At 35.2% G+C, this 19,570-nt stretch overlaps 1 protein-coding gene across 1 annotated transcript in view; it reads left to right on the top strand.

The window, feature by feature from the left end:
- Positions 1-19,570, top strand: part of EYS (eyes shut homolog (Drosophila)) — a 1,547,934-nt gene that overhangs the window by 76,830 nt on the left and 1,451,534 nt on the right. The window contains exons 3-4 of the mRNA XM_012805052.1: positions 14,964-15,157; positions 17,989-18,116. Coding sequence (XP_012660506.1) covers positions 14,964-15,157; positions 17,989-18,116 — 322 coding nt within the window. The remainder of the gene's footprint in view (positions 1-14,963; positions 15,158-17,988; positions 18,117-19,570) is intronic.

The raw sequence follows: 19,570 nt of genomic DNA, 5'->3' as shown, positions 1-19,570 counted from the left end.
TTTATGAAAACCGTCTGACAAGTCCATTAGTGCCATTTTCCCAGAACCATGTGTTTACTTTGTGTCTCTGTGCCACATTTCGGTTATTCTCACAATATTTTGAGCTTTTGCATTATTACGTTTTTCCTGGTGATCTCTGATCAGCGATCTTAGAGGTTACTACTGTAATTGCCTTAGGTTGTGATAAACCTCACCCAATCGGGCGGCAACCTGACTCAACAAATGCTTACATTCAGAGCGCTTCACCAATCTGCTGTTCCCCACTCTCTTTTCCTGGATTCATTCCTTCCCATTCCACGAGGCAAAACATTATTTAAATTTGGCCAATGAGCAACCCACCAACGGCCTGTAAGTGTTCCTGGGAAAGGAAAATGTTGATTTAAATCAAAAGCTAACAACAATTAAGCTTAGTGAGGAAAGCTTGGAAGTCGAGACAGAACACAAGTTAGGCCTCCTGCTCCCAATAGTTAGAGAATTGAGGAAGATGAAGAAAGTGGAAACCAGCAGAGGTAGGCTCATGAGGATTAAAGAAAGAAGCCAGCCTCCTAACGTAATAAGGCAGAGGAAAGAGCAAGTCCCTGTGTGTAAGCTGCAGCAAGGCACCCAGAAGATCCAGTTCAGATAGATGAAGGCAGCTACATTAAATGACAGATTTTCAATGTGTCTGAAGCATCCTTATATCAGTAAAAGGCACCATCTTGGACATTGAGAGCTAGAGAGAAATTCTTCTTCCTCCCTCATTTTCCTTTCACTTCCTCTTGCTGCTTAAGTTACCGTGCCTCTGGACGAGGGTTTCCATGAATCCAGTTCTCCATGCTTTTGTCCTCTTTATGGGGTCCAGAAGTCCCTCACTGACTCCCTGTGTCTCCAATGGGATTTTCTGGGCAGATCCCACCAGCCAGAGATGCCTGAAGTCTCCTCTCCCTGGACTCACCGTGCCCAGTTGCAAGGAATCTGTTACTTGGCCACCATCTTGCTCCTCATCCCAGAGCTAGAGAGAAATTCAATGCCCAGCTTCAAAGGTTCAAAGGACTCTCTTGCTAGAGGTTTAATGGCAGTTGGTGAACTGAAGTTAAAAGCAACACCTATTTACCATTTAAAAAATCCTACACTGCAGTGTAATGTAACCGTAATTTATAGATGCACTGAGAGGCCAGAAATTTTATTTGACAAGCTTTAGTGTAGTGTTCACATTATTGAGGTGGTCGATAGCCATTTCCCACACAAATGTGTCCACTTTAGTTTTCAAAAGCTTAGTATGAAAAAAATATGACTCAATAATGTCTGATATTGATGATTACAGAATTTTATTTTGGATCTATAGAGGTAAAAGGAGCATCTTTTCAAAATTAATATCCTTTCCTATATTTAAAAAAAAATACTAGATAAGTTAAAACCGCATGTGAAACATTCTATTGAATGAGGCTTTTATAGAACACAATGAACAAAATTTTACAGGTTGAAAAAACTCAAAATTTAGACTCTCTTTTAGAAGATAATTCCTTGTTTTTTTGATAAATGGTATTTTATGTTATTGATGTGTTCAGCACTATGAAGTCATTTGTGTTAAGTTTTGTACATGTTCAGATTTCAATTTTGCTAGCACAAAATTATTTTCTGATATTTTTGGTCTTTAAATACTCTCAAAATATAAAATTGCCGTTTTAATGTGCATAATGACAGGTAGATATACTCTCCCTTTTTTATAAGAATTACCAAAGGACTGACTTTCATTTTCCTTTTAAAAAACTCTCGTGTTTGGTTTTATCAATTCATGAATTATAGATTTCTATCTTATTCTTCTTCCAGCTGTATCTGTGCTCCAGAGGGAGAACTGCCCTATTTTTCAACTCTCATTTTGAAATACTGACTTTTCAAAAAAAAAAAAAAAAAAAAAAAAAAAAAAAAGAAATACTGACTTTTCATACGTGTCATTTTATCTCCTTTTTTCTTCTCACCGAGAAATAACTAGCTTTGTCCGATACTAGGGTGTTGAGGTGCTTTCAGCAAGAGATTATGCAAGGCCCTGTTCAAAGATTAAGGCTTTGATGGACCATGAAAATGAAATTAGATTGAGAGAGGCTTTACGCTCCTAACTAATTGAAGGCACATTAATTGTGACCTTGAGTAGTAGCTTTTAGTAGCAAAGACACATCTTCTTTCTATTACTCTTTGTTTATTTCAATTTGTTCTTGTTGCTCAAAATCAGTTCCATAAGTGGAAATGTAGTTTCTCTACCAGGAATACTTGCATTTAATGAATGGAAGGTTAGGTTGCCTTACGTTAGCCTCATATTGCCTGACAGAAAATTGCATGCTGGGACGTGTTACCTATGTTTTGTTTTGTTTTCTCAATATGCCCAGAGTGGCTATTTGAGTTCCATCACATCCTACCCATATTATAATAGCTTAGTGCTCTAAGCACCCTCTTTATTTCAGCCTCCTGATTCAAATTTGGGGATGTGAATGAATTTATTTTAAGGGTTATATCCCTTTACTTCTATGTGCCCTTTTTTTTTTTTTTTTTTTTTTGTCCTAGGCATGATTTCCATAGTTTTAGGTACTTCTCTAAATCCAATCTTGCATTTTATATATCTTCCAGACATTCCTCATCAATTCTAAGGGATGATGTCAGGATGATGTTTCCAGAACTATCCTTCTTGTGCTTCAGTTACCTTACATATAATGAATATAATGACAATATATACTTCATAAATTGCTAGGTCAGTACAATAAAGGGCTTCAAACACTGTTTGAAGTAATTCTAAAATAACAAAGGAATTCTCATACATTTACACATAGTCTATGACCGCTTTCATGCTACCAGAGGAGCATTGAGTAGTTCAAGAGACTCTGTTGGCTCACAAAGCTCAAAATAATTACTAGTTTTTCCTTTGGAGAAAAAAAAGCGCAAATCCCTGCTATAGAAGAACACAGTAGACATTTATCTCCTTGCAATAGTCTGGAGGCTCATTCCTGGTAATTTGATTGGAAGAACTGACTGGTGAGTGCCACGTATTAGGAACTTAGCAGAATCAATATTTTTAACTGTTAAAATTTTATAACATGCAGGCCTGAAACCAAATTAATAATATGAGAGTACCAGTACTTAAGAGGTATTTGTTAAGGTATATATACACGATGAATAACTTAAAATAGTATTTTTGCTACTCTGACATGCTTAAATATCAACTATTTACATAATTACTTTTCTCATAGATGGGTATTTGTATCAAATTTTCTTTCTTTATATTGGAGCAGTTCTTTGTCTTGGCAAGCTCGTGAAAATGTGATCAAACACGAGTACACACGTTCGCCGGCTTTCTTCAATTTTCCTTTATTTGCCACTTATTTCTCTTTTCTAGTTCTTGAGCAGAGCTCCTAGCAACCATTTCTTTCTCTCCCCAAAGGAATGAAAGGCAAATTATCTCCCTACTTGGGGATGTCTTTGTGTTGCCTATCCTTTGAGTATAATAGCTTCATTCTTACAGGAAAGTAGACTAAAATGAGCTTACGTGAATAAAATGTTCAACTAACGGCAATGTGTTATTTTACAACAGAATTGCTTTGGAAATTTTTGACATTTCGTTAAAGGATTGACCAAAAGAATTTCCTGAAATCAAAACAAAACCTAGCAATCTAAAATATCTTTCGTCCATTGTGATTTTTCACAGATAGATATACCTTGTTAGGATAACAAAGCTAGTTTGTACTATAGAAGCCCCATTATGATTTCTATTAAAATAAAAATATTCTTAGATAATTTTCATAGGATTGCAGCTCGAATATATTAATTTTAGTTATTTGGCTTATTTGTGTATGGTTGTGTGTGTGTGTAAGGGGGGGCTCTTATTTATCTTTTAAAATATAATAATGAAAAATAATAACTGAAAAATTGTCACATGATCATGAACACCTTTTGTAAAATTTATTTGTGCTACATATTCCCTCCCTATAAAAAAGGTACATACTGATAAGGAACGCACGGTATAGTTTTTTGGGGGCTGGGGGAGGAGATTGTATTCAGATAAATTTTTAAGAATTCTACCTTCAGGATACAAAATTTTCTCATTTTTCTATTCATTCCTTCTAGGACTTCAAATTCTATTGGTTCTTCATTTTCTGAAGACACAAAATTCATTTAGTCTTTACTATATTTTATTTCCTGACTCCTTATGATATCTTTTCCTTTCTATGTAATGAAGTTATATCATCTGTCATTACTACCACTTAATTTCTTATATTTCTCTCCTGGCCTTTGGCCCCCTCCAAAATCCCAAACCTGTTAAATTTATCATACTTATTAACTTGTTTGCAGTCAAGCAATCATATGAGCATGCCACCTAGTCTCATTTTAAATGCATGTTCCCTAATTTCGAAGAGTTCCTAGAAACTCCCATAAATCTGAGTATGTTTCTCTAACAGCTACTTCTTTCTCTCCACATCTTAGACAACCAGTTCTTAACATCTCTTCCCTACTCAAACTTCTACCCCTTTCATCACCCTCCACTGTTGTCTTTGCTTTGTATTTCAAAAATAGAAACAATCAGAAGATCACCAGACTCTGCCTATTCATAACAAACTTCAGGTTAACTTGAATTTTTGCCCATTTATTTCTGTTTTTTCTCCTATTACACTGGTGCCTTTTACCTGATGTTAATCTCTCACTCATGGACTGGATTCCGTCTGTCACTCTACCCCGCTCATAGACGTTTCTCCAGAACCTGTCCTCTTACGATGTTACTGTTCATGAAATAAATTCAAAATAAGGCCCCAATACCGTATTATTACACACCTCTTAAAATAGCTAAAATAAAAATTAATTACAACCCCAAATGTTGGAAAAGATGAGAAGTAACTAAGTCTCTCACACATGGCTGTGTGGAATGTAAAATGGTGGATCCCCTCTGGAAAAGAATTTGACGGTTTCTTTAAAAATTCAAAATGCACTTATACCATATGATTCACTAATCTCACTCGTGGACATTTATCCTGGAGGAATAAAAATTTACTTCCACATTGAAATATGTACATGAGTACTCATCATAGCTTTATTTGTTTCTTAGTATGGGCTGGTAGAGCAACTTAACATACATGAGCAGCCTGAAGAACATTTATTTCTTATAGTTTTGAAGAACAGACAAGGTGCTAGCAAACCCATTATCTCGTGAGGTCCACTTCTAGGTTTTCAGATGGCTCTCCTTTTATTGTATCCTCACATAGCAAGAGTTAAAGAGGAAAAGCTAGCTCTCCTATCTTTTATAAAGGTACTAATCTTACACAAGAACGCTCCACTCTCATGATCTAATTACCTCACAAACATCCCAGCTCCAGATCCATTACATTGAGGATTAGGCTTCTAAGAATTTATAGGGAGATGCAAATAATCATTCCAAAGTAATAGATAGTAGAGAAAAACTAGAAATGAACAAAATGTCCTACAATAAGTGAAAGATTAAACAAACCATGGAACATTCATTCTATTCACCAATTACCATGAAAAATTGTGGGAATAGATAGACTATGAACCATGGGCCCTTCAAAAGCTAGGGTAAAGCCTATAAGCATGCCACCCCTGTACTCGTAATAGAGAAGAAAGGAGTCTGAAGGTGCCCAGCCAGAGGAATGTGTATGTGACTATTCCTTCATGGAGAAGTCAGCAATGCAGGAGAGCTGAGGCCATCAGCTGGTAGCTTAGGCTGGAGAAGCTGAGATGTCTGTCTGAGGAGATGACTTGCTCCCCCTCTTCTTATTGCATCATTATCTGGCCTCTTCAGATATTCCATTACCCTATGTTCCTGTTTACCCCTTACCCAACCCTCCTTGGGAATATAATCTCCTCTCTCTCATTCTTAACCTTGACTGCTTACAACTGACTGCTGTACATCCTTGCATGTATACTCACGTACCCAGTAAAAAGGCTCCAGGAAACAGGACAGATGCTGCATTGCTCTCATGCTGCCACCAGGCACATGAAACAGTGTATGCCCTTATAGACTTCTGGTTTTAGGCTCTAAGTTTGGTGTAAGTTTTGTACTTTCCTCAGCACCATTTCCTTTGCTGGCCACTGTCCCAGGATGGAGTCCACTAGATGCCCATCATGAAATGACCTATTGGTAGAAAAGAACTTAGATGTATGTTGAGAGCATTATAATAAATTATTTTTTAAAAGACCATGTTAAAAAGTCACATATTTTAGGGTTCCATTTATATAATATTATCAAAATAGCTAAATTATAGAGATGGGAAAATGAATGGTTGCCAGTGATTAGTCATTGCAGTGGGCCAAGTGGTGGGTGAGACCTTAAAAGGATAGTGTGAGGAAGATTTTCCTACTCATATAACACTTGTGCATTTTGATAGGGAGGATCACCTGAATCTGCACATTACAAAATGACATGCAACTCTCCTCTCACATTGTGCTAATGCCAATTTCCTAGTTGTGATACATTAATACTAGTATATTTTACATAGTATAATAATTGAATAAAATATTGTTACATAAGATATAAATGTACCCAGGACCTCTTGGTCCTATCCTTGTAACTTTCTGTGAATCCCATATTATTTCAAAATAAAATAGAAAAATACACAGTTCACTGTTTACTATTTTATTCTATAGGTTGGTCTGGAAACTGCCAAAGGATATATTTATAAAATATTGAGAGAGTTTTGTTTGTCTATAGAAGACAAATAGTTTTTGTGTGTGTTGGAGGTGTCTATTTACTTTCAACATATACCATTAAACAATGTAATGCTATATTCCTGCAGTAGTAATATTGGACCTGTACTAACAATCAAGTGGTATTTGAGTCTTCTGCCCTTTTGTACAGAAATAATCTACAGGGTATGGGCTATGATGGAAAGAGCATGGAATTATTATAGGTTTAGGTCTTGGCATGTTTTTTATTATTAATCTGTAATTAGCCAGCTGAGAAACAGCTGGCATGTTGATTAACCTGTAGAGAAATTAGAAGTTTATTTTATTATTATTATTTTTAGAGGTTTATTTTTAACACTAAATTAACATTATATCTTCCATGTTTATCCATATTATCAAAAATTGCAGGATTTTATATTTTATGGCTAAATATGCATATATATATATATATACATATTCCATTATGTATAAATAGTAATGTATCACATTTTCTTTATGTAGTCATCTGTTCTTGAACACTCAGGTTGACTCCAAGTCTTAACTAGTGTAAATAGTGCTGTGATAAACATGGGGTGTTTGACATACTCATTTTAATTATTAATATATCTCTCATACTAAGTGAAATAATCCAGATATAGAAAGTCAAATACTATGTGATCTTCTCATAAGTTGAATCTAAAAAAAAAAAATTGATAACATAGAAGCAAAGAGTAGAAAGTAGTTACCAGAGACTAAGAAAGGAGGGGACAGAAAAAGGTGGAGAGAGGTTGGTCAATAGGTGCAAATTTACAGTCAGAAGGAATAAGTTCTAGTGCTCAACTGTGCACTGGAGTGACTATAGTTAACAGTAAGTCATTGTATATTACAAGACAGCTAAAAGAGAGGCTTTCAAAATGTTCTTACCCATAGAGAAATGACAAAACATGAGGTACTAAATGAGGTATCTACCTGATCTGATCATCACAAAACATATGTGTATCCCATAAATATGTACAGTTACAAAAAAACTATACAATAATAAACCTTTATAAATGCCAGGTTAGTCTTAAGAATTTTATCCAATAAGTATGATGTAAATTGGTCTGGCAATTAAGTTTAAAAACTTGCCACCATACACTTACGCTGGCAGCACTGTACAAATGGCTTGGTAAGGATTCATAACCCAGGCACATCAGTGTGTCACAGCTATGTTCGTGTTGACATGCAGCGGTGTCTTGCTAAGTGGCTTTTATTATTGTGTGTTTTTACATGCTGCCAGGAGAATGTCAGAGGTTGAATTAGAGCAATAAACAAACATTAAATTTCTTGTTAAACTTTGCAAGTGTGGAAGTGAAATCATAAACACATTAGTCTAAGTTTATAGAGAGAATACCATGACAAAATGACAGTGTACAAATGGATTAAATGTTTTTTGGGGGGAGAGAAAGCATCACTGATGAAGAGAGGTCCAGGTGGCCAGTAATGAACAGAAATAAGGAAAGCATTGCAAAACTTCATTGAATTGTATGCCAGAGTTTTCAGCTGACTGTGAGAGGCTTAACAGACCAATCGACCATCAATAGAAAAACAGGAAAATCTTAACTGAATATCTTGTCATGAGAAACGTGTGGCTCTTGCATCAAGACAATGCACCAACTCACAGCAATATCTGTGAGGGATTTTTTAGAAAGTAAACAACTGTATTAGAACATCTACCCTACTCAGCTAATCTGGCCCCTGATGAATTTTTTCCTTTACTCAGAGATAAAAGAAATACTGAAAAGGGGACATTTTTATGACATTCAGGACATTTGAGTGTAATGTGACAACAATCCTAGTGGCCATTCCAGAAAAAGAGTTCCAAAATTGCTTTGGAGGATGGACTAAGTGTTGGCACTGGTGCCTAGTTTCCCAAGGGGAGGACTTTGAAGGTGACCATAGTGATATTCAGCAGTGAGGTACATCCCTTTCTAGGACAAGTTTGTAAGCTTAACTGTCACACCTATGGAATGCCATGCATTATATAAATCTAAGGTAATGTTATTCAAACAATTTATTACTAGGATTTTAGATAATTTATGTCTAAAATATCATTAAATCTTATTATCTATGTTTGATTATTTAATATGAAAACATGATGTTAATGCAAGAGCTATCCAGAAAGTACCCAGACAGGTAATATGAAAAGTGGTACTAATAATGGTTGGATACTTTTCTGACAGCCCTTATATATAGCAATATCACTCTTCTTGTATGATCAAAATAAATATTTATATACTGATATCCACAAATAAAAGATTGAGTTATTTTAATCTGATAATGCTAACAGTGTGGTCACTCAACATTTTATTTTACCTTTATATTTTTTGTTTTAGAACTTAAAGGCTATCTAAGCCTTTAAGCCTAAAACATACTAAGTTTATAAATTCAGGTGAATTACCCTCATGCCATATAAGTAAAGTTTTATGACTTACATGCTGTTATTTAATGACTTAATTCTTTGCATCTAGATGTTTCTTGATACTCCTATTAGCATCATAATGAATGAGTTTGATACAGAGATTTTTTTCCAATCAATATGTTGGGTTACATAGTGAACTGGATGGCGTGATTTATAAAATTGAAGTATAAATACTTTTCTTTAATTTCTGGAGGCTAAGTATGTCATTTTTAGCTGAAAATCAGATATTTCTCATTTCATTTCTCTCCAACACTTATCCATTGTCCAAAGCTCTATTCAAACCAACAGTAGTACAAGAGTAAAATTTGCTTTCAAAATCTAACACTTCACAGATATGGCAAGGCTTGTCAGCACACTATAGGAGTTATTACTTCTTACTGTCATGATGGTGTGCCTAATGATAACATGGTAGACATAACCTGACATATTCTTTTTAACTGTGAATTAAATCCCCTGCTGATCCACATGCTACAGAAACTGCTGAGGACCTCTCAATCTTGAACCTTAAGATTACTACTTTCCTAGTTATATCAACATAAACTGACCAGTGCAAGAAGTTGGAGAAGCAAGTGACTTTCCCAAGGCATAAAGTTGAAGAAGACAACCACTCTCACATTCATAAAGTACTTATACTGTACTGTACAACTCTGTTGTTAAAAGACAGTATACCAGCAAATGTGTATGGCAAGAAAATAAGTCTTGATAAATCTGAAGGAATAAAAATATGATGATGTTCTCCAGCCCTCATAAAATTAAACCAGAAATAATTTTGAGAAATTTCCAAATATTTAAAAATTAAAACCCGAAATTTCTAAAATAACCTGAAAACCAAAGATTGAGATTACAAAAGAATCATATTAAAATTTATTAAATGTAGTTAAGACAGTGCTTCCAGGAAAGTTTATAGTTGTAAACTTCTACATTATAGAAGAAAGGGGTCTCAAATCAATTTTTAAGCTTCTAACTTAAATAAATGGAAAAAGAAGAGCAAAGTAAATTCAAAGCATGCAAAAGAAAGAGATTGGTAAGATTTGTACACAAATCATTAAAACTTCTTAGAGAAAATCAATGAAACAAAGCATTGATTTTTGAGAAAAACATAATGGACAAATCTTTAGTTGGAATACCAAACTAAAAACAAAGTAAGTCACAAATTAACAAAATCGGCATTAAAAGTGAGGACTCAATAATGAACATTCAAAACTTAAAAGATTGTTAGGAAATATGGTACTGTGAACATTATGCCAACAAATTCAATCACTTAAATGAAACAGATAAATTCCTAGATGGATACAAATTACTATAATAATGGTGGTCAAGAAAAAATAGAAAATGTCTATATACCTACCAAATATTTAAGAGATTAGTACCAATCCTCACAGACTTTACTCTTCAAAAACAAAACAAAACAAAACAAAACAGAAGAGCAGGGAACATGTGTGAACTATTTTAGGAGGCTGATATTACCCTCATATCAAAATCAAAGGCAGAAAATTCACACAATAAAAAATAATAATAATAATTAAAGATAACTTATGAATATAGTTAGAAAATCCTCAATAAAATATGTATCAGTCTAATCTACTAACATAAAGCATATTTTTATACTCTAAAAGGTAGGATTTTTCCCAGGAATGCAGTATTAGTTTAACATCTGAAAATCAAGCATAATAGTATAATAAAAGACAAAGTCCACATAATCATCCAAACAGAGTCCAAATAGAAAAGGCAAGACAAGAAAAATTCCAGTCATACACATCATAAAGGACATGTATCTGAAATATAAAAAAAGCCCACTCAAACAACATGCTCAATTTTAAAAAAATAGATACCACAACTTAAATTTAGTTACAAGATTTAAATAGTTCATTTGAGAAGAATTAATGAAATGATTAAAATACATATGAGAAGATGCTCAGAACAATTAGTCATTGGGGGACAAAAATTGAAACCGCAGTAAGATACCATTTGACATTTACTAGAATGGGTATAATAATGAAAACAGACAATATCAAATGTTGGCAAGAACACTGTGTTGTAACAAAATCTCATACATTGCTGGTGGGAATAAAAAATAGTGCACAGAATTTGGAAGCAATTTCTTAAAACATTAAACACAAATTTACCCTAAAACTCAGCAATTTCACTCCTAGGAATCTAAGAGATGTTAAAATACATATGAACTCAAATATTTATGTATAAATTCATTATTTGCAACAGACAAAAAGTGGAAACCGACATCCGCCAATTTATGAATAAAGAAGTGATATATATGTGTTGTGAATTACTCTTTAGCAATATAAACTACCAAGTATTGGCATGTGATGCAATATGAAAAATCCTCAAAAAATGATGAAGCAAATGAAGCCAATAATGAAAGACTGTCCTGGTGCAGGAAGCAGACTGAGAATTCCCCAAGAGGGGATGTTCCCAAACACCCAGGGTCCAGGGGCAAAAGGAGAAAAGGCATTGACAAATCAACAGGCAGAACAGGAGAGAAACACATTGTATCAGCCTATAGCCAGGCAGATAGGTGCTGCCCTGATTCGAATTCTCAGGAGGTTTTTATTTAAGATTTTAGGGTGTGTGTTTACAGAATGAAGAAGAGTTAATAGTCTCATGACTCAATCATGCAGGTGGTCTTTTGATTGTGCAAAAAGATAATCAGGATGGAGGCATTAAATCACAGAACAATTCTCATGGGCAGAACTAAGCAGATAACAACCCAAGTTGCCTTAGGTGAGGGAAAGGGCCTTACAGTTGTGGCCTGAAGGCTAAATGGTCTTGGCTCAGGGTCTCTTATAATCTACTTCTAATCCTCTGATATTCTATCTCTGCTAAATTGCTGAATTTTACTCAGATGTCCTCAAACTAATTTTCTTTCTATACATGCAAATATTCCAACCCCCTTTGCTACCATAGGGATGTCGAGCAGAGGGGAACTGAGAGCCAGGGCCCAGTTCTGGAAGTTCCTTTGGAATCTCTGCCCACATTCACCCACTTTTTGTTCTCTAAGTAAAAGAGCCTTAAATGGAACTGTCCTCCCACAAGGTAAAATGAATATGATTAGTACGTGGTAAAGTCAGTGGGGGTTTAGGGTTTTGTTGATTGAAGCAAGCAGCCATCATTGCTTCTGTGGGTGTAGTCCACCAGAAGAGTGGACTCCATACCCCCCGCCCTTTTTTGTTTCATTAAAATAGAGAAAATGAGTGGGAGGTATAAGTAGAACCAGTTATAGCAGGATTGCTTGAAGATTATGGCCTCAATGCATTTCTGTACTTACTATGCCCCTTAAAGAGTCAGGAAGTTGTGGGCCATGAAGAAGATGAGTAGGTAATGCTTTGATTTCTCCCACCTATTCTAAATTTATGTCTTTAATTAACCAAACTGGATATATAAATTGTAACTCATTAGACATTTGGTTGGGCATACTTGTACTATAAGATCAAGTAATTCTAGATTTAATCACTTTTTCTTTAATTCCCCATTTTTTGGTTTTGTTTCATGAGTAAATATTATTCCACTTGGAATAATTTCTTTTCCATTGGGTAGGTATGGATTTATTAAACCTCCCTTCTTTAGTGTAGCTACTTTGTGGGGAATTCTCTGGGACTGCTCCTGATGTTTTCAGGGGCACAGAAGCCCATACCCCATTTCCCAGTTAAAGGATTGCCCTGAGCATGAAATTTAGAGTGGCATTGGCTGGCCCAATAAAATTCTTTGGTGCACTGAGTGCATTTCTTTTTGGGCAAAACATTTGGGTTTGGAGAATTGTTATTATTTTTAAAGGGACAAGCCTTTTGAAATTGTCCTTGCTGAGCAGCCTGTGGCTCAAGGAGTAGGGCGCTGGCCCCACATACCCTGGGGGTGGCCAAAAATTGCAAAAAAAAAAAAAAAAAAAAAGAAAAAAGAAAATGTCCTTCTTGCCTGCAATGATAACATTGGGCAGGACCTTCAGTGTAGCAGCTAAGACCTCAACTCAGGCTAAGGCCATACTTGGGCTCTGTGATTTTCCATCCTCACATTTTGGCAAATCTTGATCATTGCTGCCAATCCAGGAAGGGGGCTTCAGCCCATTAGAGGGGCTAGGACATTTTTGCACTCATTAGTTGCATTTTCAAAGGCCAACTGGAGGATTAAAATTTCAGCTGCATCCAGGTTATCCACCTGCCTATTTATGATCGTTTGCAGCCGATCCCAAAATCTAAATAAGACTCAGAGGCTCTCTGGTGGATGGTAGAAAAAGAACAGGCTGGTTTATTAACCTCAGGGATCTCAACCTAGGCTTTGAAAGCAGCCAGAGAGGTTTGGTAATTGGCCTGGATATCATAGGCAACTTGGTTTTATTGATTGGAATAATTTCTTGCTCCAGCAAGCATATGATAGGGATGTTGTTAGTGCATTTCCCATAGAGAAGGGTGGAAAATAAAATATAAAAGTAGGGTGATCAGTAAAATGGAAGAGAGACACCTTTTTCTTGCTTTAACTTTGATTCACTCAGGGATAAGTAGGGGGTCCAGTAAGTCTTACAATCACTTTGTTTGGGTGAGTGAAATGGCAAGGTGGAAATGTGGAGAGTGGAAGAGGGAAGAGATCAGGGGTCATAGCTAATATCTAGATCTCAATTCCTTCCCCTCCATTTCTCAGGGGGGGTACCAGTTATTGTGGTGCAGGAAGGAGCTGAGTATTCCCCTAGAGGGGATTTTCCCAAGCACCCCAGTCTGGAAGTGGAAGGAGAAATGGAGCAGAGGAATCAATGTGCAGAGTTTTTGTGAAAAGGTCGGCTGAGGCCTGGAAAGACTAGTGAGGCAGAGAGGTGCCACCCTGATTCAAATTTTCAGGAGGTTTTTGTTTAAGATTTTAAGGCATGTGTTTACAGAATGAAGAAATAAAGAGTTTAATCATCCAGGCATGATGGGGTTTTGATTATGTAAAAGGTCATTAGGGCGGAAGCACTAAATCACAGAACAATTGTCCAGGGCAAAACTGAGTAGATAACAAAGTTGCCTCAAAAAATGAGAGAGGACTGTTTATAGTTACACCTGCAGGCTTGACTGCTTGACTGTCTCAGCTCAAGGCTAACTTTTAATCCCCTTCTAACTCTGCTGGTATTCTGTCTATGCTAAATTGCTGATTTTTATTCAGATGTCCCCAAACTAGTTTTCTGTCTATGCAGGTGAAATTCTGATCCCCCTAACCACTGTAGGCGTGCTGAACAGTGGGGGGGCTGAGGGTCAGGGCCATTCCCATGAAAGTCCTCTGGAATGTTCACCTGCATTATACTTTCACTCACAAAAGACCACATACTGTACCATTCCATTCATATGAAATGCCCCCCAAAGGGAAATCTATAGAGACAGATCCAAGTTCTATTAATGATTACCTGGGGCTAAAGTTAGGAATAAAGATTGACTACAAAAGAACTCTTTTTCAGGTAGAGGAGTTGTGCTAAAACTGTATTGTAATGATGCTTGAATAGCTCTATACATTTGCAAGAGTTTTGTAGATATAAAGCCTTGAATTTTATCATATATAACTTGTACTGCAGCAAACCTTATAAAGATACAGATTTCATAAACTCTAGAGATTTTTTCTATAATGAACTTTGCCACATATCTATATTCACTTTTCTTTTCTCTTTTCTTTTTTCCTTTGCCCCACTTCCTTCCTTCTTTCTTTTCCCCTTTTCATTCCCTCCCTTCCTCCTTCCCTTCCTCCCTTCTTTCCTCTATTTCTTTCTTTCATTCTTTCTTTCTCTCTTTCTTTCCCTTTCTCTCTTTCTTCCTCTTTGTTCCCTCCTTTACTTCTGTCTTTTCTTTTTCCTCCTTTCTTTTTTTTTTCTTTTCCTTCTTGATATTTTAAGGTCCATTCTGTGAGGAGTCTGCAAAACCTTATGTTTCTGAGTCTTGTTGGAAAGGAGGAATTTGCCAAAATAGCAGCTCTGTTTCCAACTGCGAATGTCTAGAAGGATTCTTCAGTCAAAAATGTGAAACCAACATCAGTGAGTGTTCACCAATACCATGTCAAAATGGCACGGACTCCATCGGTATCCCACAGGTAAGGCAGAATCTAACATATTAGTGACTGGCTTTAATATATATTTTATTATTACTAAGAAAGTTGAAAACTATAAGTCATTACAATACTTATTAAGATAACATAAATTTCAAACTCAGAAAAATCAAAAAGTCTACTTATTTTTTCTATTTATGTAGAAACTATAATTTTAAAAACATTGTTCTATTTCATTTTCTAATATACCACCCATATTCTCCACTAAAAACAATATAATTTTGTGTACTTTTCATTTTTAGTAATGACTTACTTAAATTTTTTCTGAGTTTTTAATTATGGGACATTGTTACACTTTGAATTTTTAGTTTAACTTTTAAATAAATAAGACTGGAAAATAATTTATCATTATATCTTTGTTTTTATCGAGGTTCATATTTCTCATTAACTCTTTAAAAGACTTTTATTTTGCTTTTCTGACCCCACCAACTTTTCATCCCTAGCAATTTAAAAATGCAATTTTCCTATCCTGGAAAAGTGTCTACTCTATTGACCAAGGCTTTAGTAAACCACTTCTGACAAGGCTTAATTAATTCATATAGAACATGTAATATACAGATAACACCTAGTATGAAATCATTTTTAATCCTTTTGAAATTTCTTCTACAACACCTAAAGATTTGTTATTAACCTATAATATGCAAGCCCTAATATTGGGAGGCACAAGAGCAAAAAGGACTAAGGCATGCTTTTCACACTCAAGGAGATTACAACCCTCTCTGCCCTGGGCCACATAAAAGTGTCCATGTCCTAATTTCAGGAATATGTGCTTATATTATGTTATATACCAGTAGAAATTAAAATTGTGGATGGAGTCAAGGCTACTAACTGCTGATGCCATTCCGAATTATATAAATGGGCACAATGTAATTACTGGGGCCCTTTAAAATGGAAGGGACAAGCAGAAGAATCAGAGTCAGGGAAAGATTTGATGATGCTGTGATGCTGGCTGTGAAGATAGAAGAAGGGGCTATAAAACAAGCAATGCAGGAAGCCTCTATAAGATGGAAAAGTCAGGGAAAAATTCTCCCCAAGATCCTTCAGAAGGAACAAAACTGAATCTTTGATTTTAGCCCACTGAAATGCTTCAAACTAATGACCTCTAGAACTGGAAGATAATGAGTTTTTCTTGCCTTCAGATACTACCATGTTTTCCCGAAAATAAGACCTACCCAAAAAATAAGCCCTAGCAGGATTTCTATGCATTTGTTAAACATAAGCCCTACCCTGATAATAATACCTAGTGATGGGCGTGGCTATGCAGATACATGCATTTTGGCATGGAGAGGAAGACATCCCCTGAAAATAAGCCCTAGTGTGTCTTCTTGAGAAAAAACAAACACAAGACAGTGTCTTATTTTCAGGGAAACACGGTAGGTTTGTAATAATTTGCTATAAATAAAAAGTTGTTATATAAATAGAGAGCTAATATAATAGTATATCAAGAATTATTAAAAGGATATTTGACTTTTTTGTTTTTAAATCTGAGAATAATGAGAAATTAAACTCTCTAACTTTACTGGTTATGAGTATCCTAATATAAGAAGTGATCTTTAATGGATGTCTATTAATTCATATAACATTTTAACCATTTTTTTTTTTTTTTTAGATAGAGTCTCATTTTGTCAGTAGAGTGCTCTGGTCTCATAGCTCACAGCAATCTCAAACTCCTGAGCTTGGGCAATCCACCTGTCTCAGCCTCCCAGAGTGCTGGGATTACAGGTGTGAGCCATTGTGTTGGGCCTTCCTTAACTCTATTTTACTTATTCTTGTACTGTTTATTATTATGTTTGAGGAAACAATTTTACAGATAAAGGATTTGGAAGATCATGCATTTTATCATTTCCACCATCCCCATGTATGACTTTGGGCAAGCTATGTATCTCTTTCACATTTAGTTTTGTCTTAGATGAATATTATTTGATTGGCTTCCATGAGGAAAAAACAATATCATTCATTTTAAGTACATAAGTTTTTTCCCTTGAAGTCACAAATATTGTAGTTAGGATGAAAATGATAATAATGATAATGATTCTGATAATGAAGAAAAAAGAGAGGAAGAAATAAGGAAGACAATGAGAGAAGAAATATGACTAAATTATATTTATTTTGCAAGGAAATTAGATTATAAATCTATCAAACTTAGTTTCATTTTTCTTTTTACCTACCCATGGATGTATGGATGTATTGCTTAATCCAATTTTCTATGCTTAATCACCCCAAAACATAGTGGCTTAAAACAATGGTTTTATTATTATCTCTTATGGTTCTGTGAGTTGACTTGTCTCAGCTAGGAGATTTTTGTCCTAGATGGATTCTACATCATGAAGTTGCAGTCAGAAAGTATCTAGGCTTGAAGTTTATCTTTGAGATTTTCCTGTACACTTTGGGTGGTTAATGTTTGCTCTTAGCTGGGGCTCTCAACCATAGTGCTAATTGTGACTTTCCATGTGGCCTGGTGGCTGAGTTCTAAGGGCAAGCATCCCAAGATGATTGGAAAGATGCTATATGGTCTTTTAAACCTGGCCTTGGAAGTCCCAAAGCATCACTTTCTCTCTAATCAAAACATAACTTACGTTCAAGAGGAAGAGGGATATAGTCCCAAAGTCACAGAGTACTGCTTTCACATAGCAAAAAAGATTGTGTGAAATGGGAGTTATTATTGTGACATTTTAAAAAATAGAATCATTCACCCTGCTGCGCAGAGAACTTGTACTCCTTATTTATGGAAATATTTTTCACCCCTCTTCAGGTAAGAAACTATTTATCTTCGTGAGATCCAAAACCTTTGTGAAATAATTTTTAATCTTTCCTAGGATTTCACACGCGTCTGCTCACCACTACTTACAGACAAGCTTTGTAAGAGAATTCAAATGTCATTTGAGTCATTTCCTTGGAAGAATAATGTCACACATATGAACTGTGAGAAAGCTTATCATTGCAGGTACAAATTTTCTGATTTTATTTTTTAGAGCAAAGTAGATGGATTTTAAAGTCATATGGACAACAATTAAATAATATTTTAAGCTTAATTTTATTTCAAGGTATGTAATATCCTAAATTAAAGCAGTAAATTGTTTGCATGTTTTGGATTAATTGTTGTGGTCTTGGTTTAAAATAAACATTTGAGAATTTCTTGACCATAATCTGGACATACGGTTATAAGAAATGAGAAACAGATACCTCCTTACTATTATTTCTATTGTAGACATATGGTATTGCAATATTTTAAAAGAATAATGTCACTATTTCTTTCTGTAATTCACAGACCACAGACAATAGTTTTTAGTTAGGGTGCTTTAGATCAACTTTTAGAAAATCTTGCTTTATTTAACTAAAAATTAGCTGAAATTACTCATTTGTAAATGACAGTAGTGACCCAAATATCTGGGCATATAATTTTGGTCCATTTTAAATAGCTTTATAGATATTTTCTCACACCATTAAGAAATACAATTTGTACTCTTCACACTTGCTTGAATTTTATCTGGCTGCTTAAAGCAAGTTCTATGGGGCATTATAAAGTAGCTTCAAAATTTTAGACGATCCTTAGAAGTAGGAAATTAAAAACTGGGGTATAGGATAGCCTCAAAACACACTGAAAAGAAACTAGAACATACATACACATCATAAATGTACAAGTCACAGTATTTTTTTTTTTTTTTGAGACAGAGTCTCAGTATGTCGCCTTTAGTAGAGTGCTGTAGTGTCACAGCTCACAGTAGCCTCAAACCCTTGAGCTTAAGTGATTGTCTTGCCTCAGCCTCCCATGTAGCTGGGACTATAGGTGCCCACCACAATGCCCAGCTATTTTTTGTCATTGTTGTTGTTGCAATTGTCATCCTTTAGCAGGCCCAGACCAGTTTGAACCTGCCTGCTGTGGTGTATGTGGCCGGTGCCCTAACCACTGTGTTATAGGTGCCCAGCCAATTCACAGTATTTTTATCAATTTCAACAAAACCCAAATACAAAGTTTTTAAAAAATTAAGCCTTTGAAATGTGACTGTTTGGAAAAAAATAAAGAGAAACGTTATTATTATATCTAGATCTTGGAAATTCTAACCCATCTAGTCAAATTTTTGAATACATTCAATCTTGTATTAATTCACCAATAAACCCATTTGTTATTCTTTTAAAAATATTGACTTAATTTTTTAATTCATAATTTCTGTTTCTATGCCTTATAGCACTAGCAGGTTTGTGAATCTACTTTAAAAAGTGATCATCCTTTAAAAATATAGGTAACATCATGTAAATATAGGCAAATGTGCATTTGTAAGTAATTATTGATTTTATTTATTTATTTTTTAGTAAATATGTAGCTTTGATAGGCCCTTATAGTAATGTAGCCTGGAATCCCTCTCTGCTGGGTATGTGTCTTGGAGAGTCAAATCCATG

This window comes from Otolemur garnettii, unplaced genomic scaffold (genome assembly GCF_000181295.1).
Source record: "Otolemur garnettii isolate 467f Iridium unplaced genomic scaffold, OtoGar3 scaffold00035, whole genome shotgun sequence".
Classification (NCBI taxonomy): domain Eukaryota; kingdom Metazoa; phylum Chordata; class Mammalia; order Primates; family Galagidae; genus Otolemur; species Otolemur garnettii.
The sequence above is the reverse complement of the archived record's forward strand: the minus strand, read 5'-3'. Positions and strand labels throughout refer to the sequence as shown.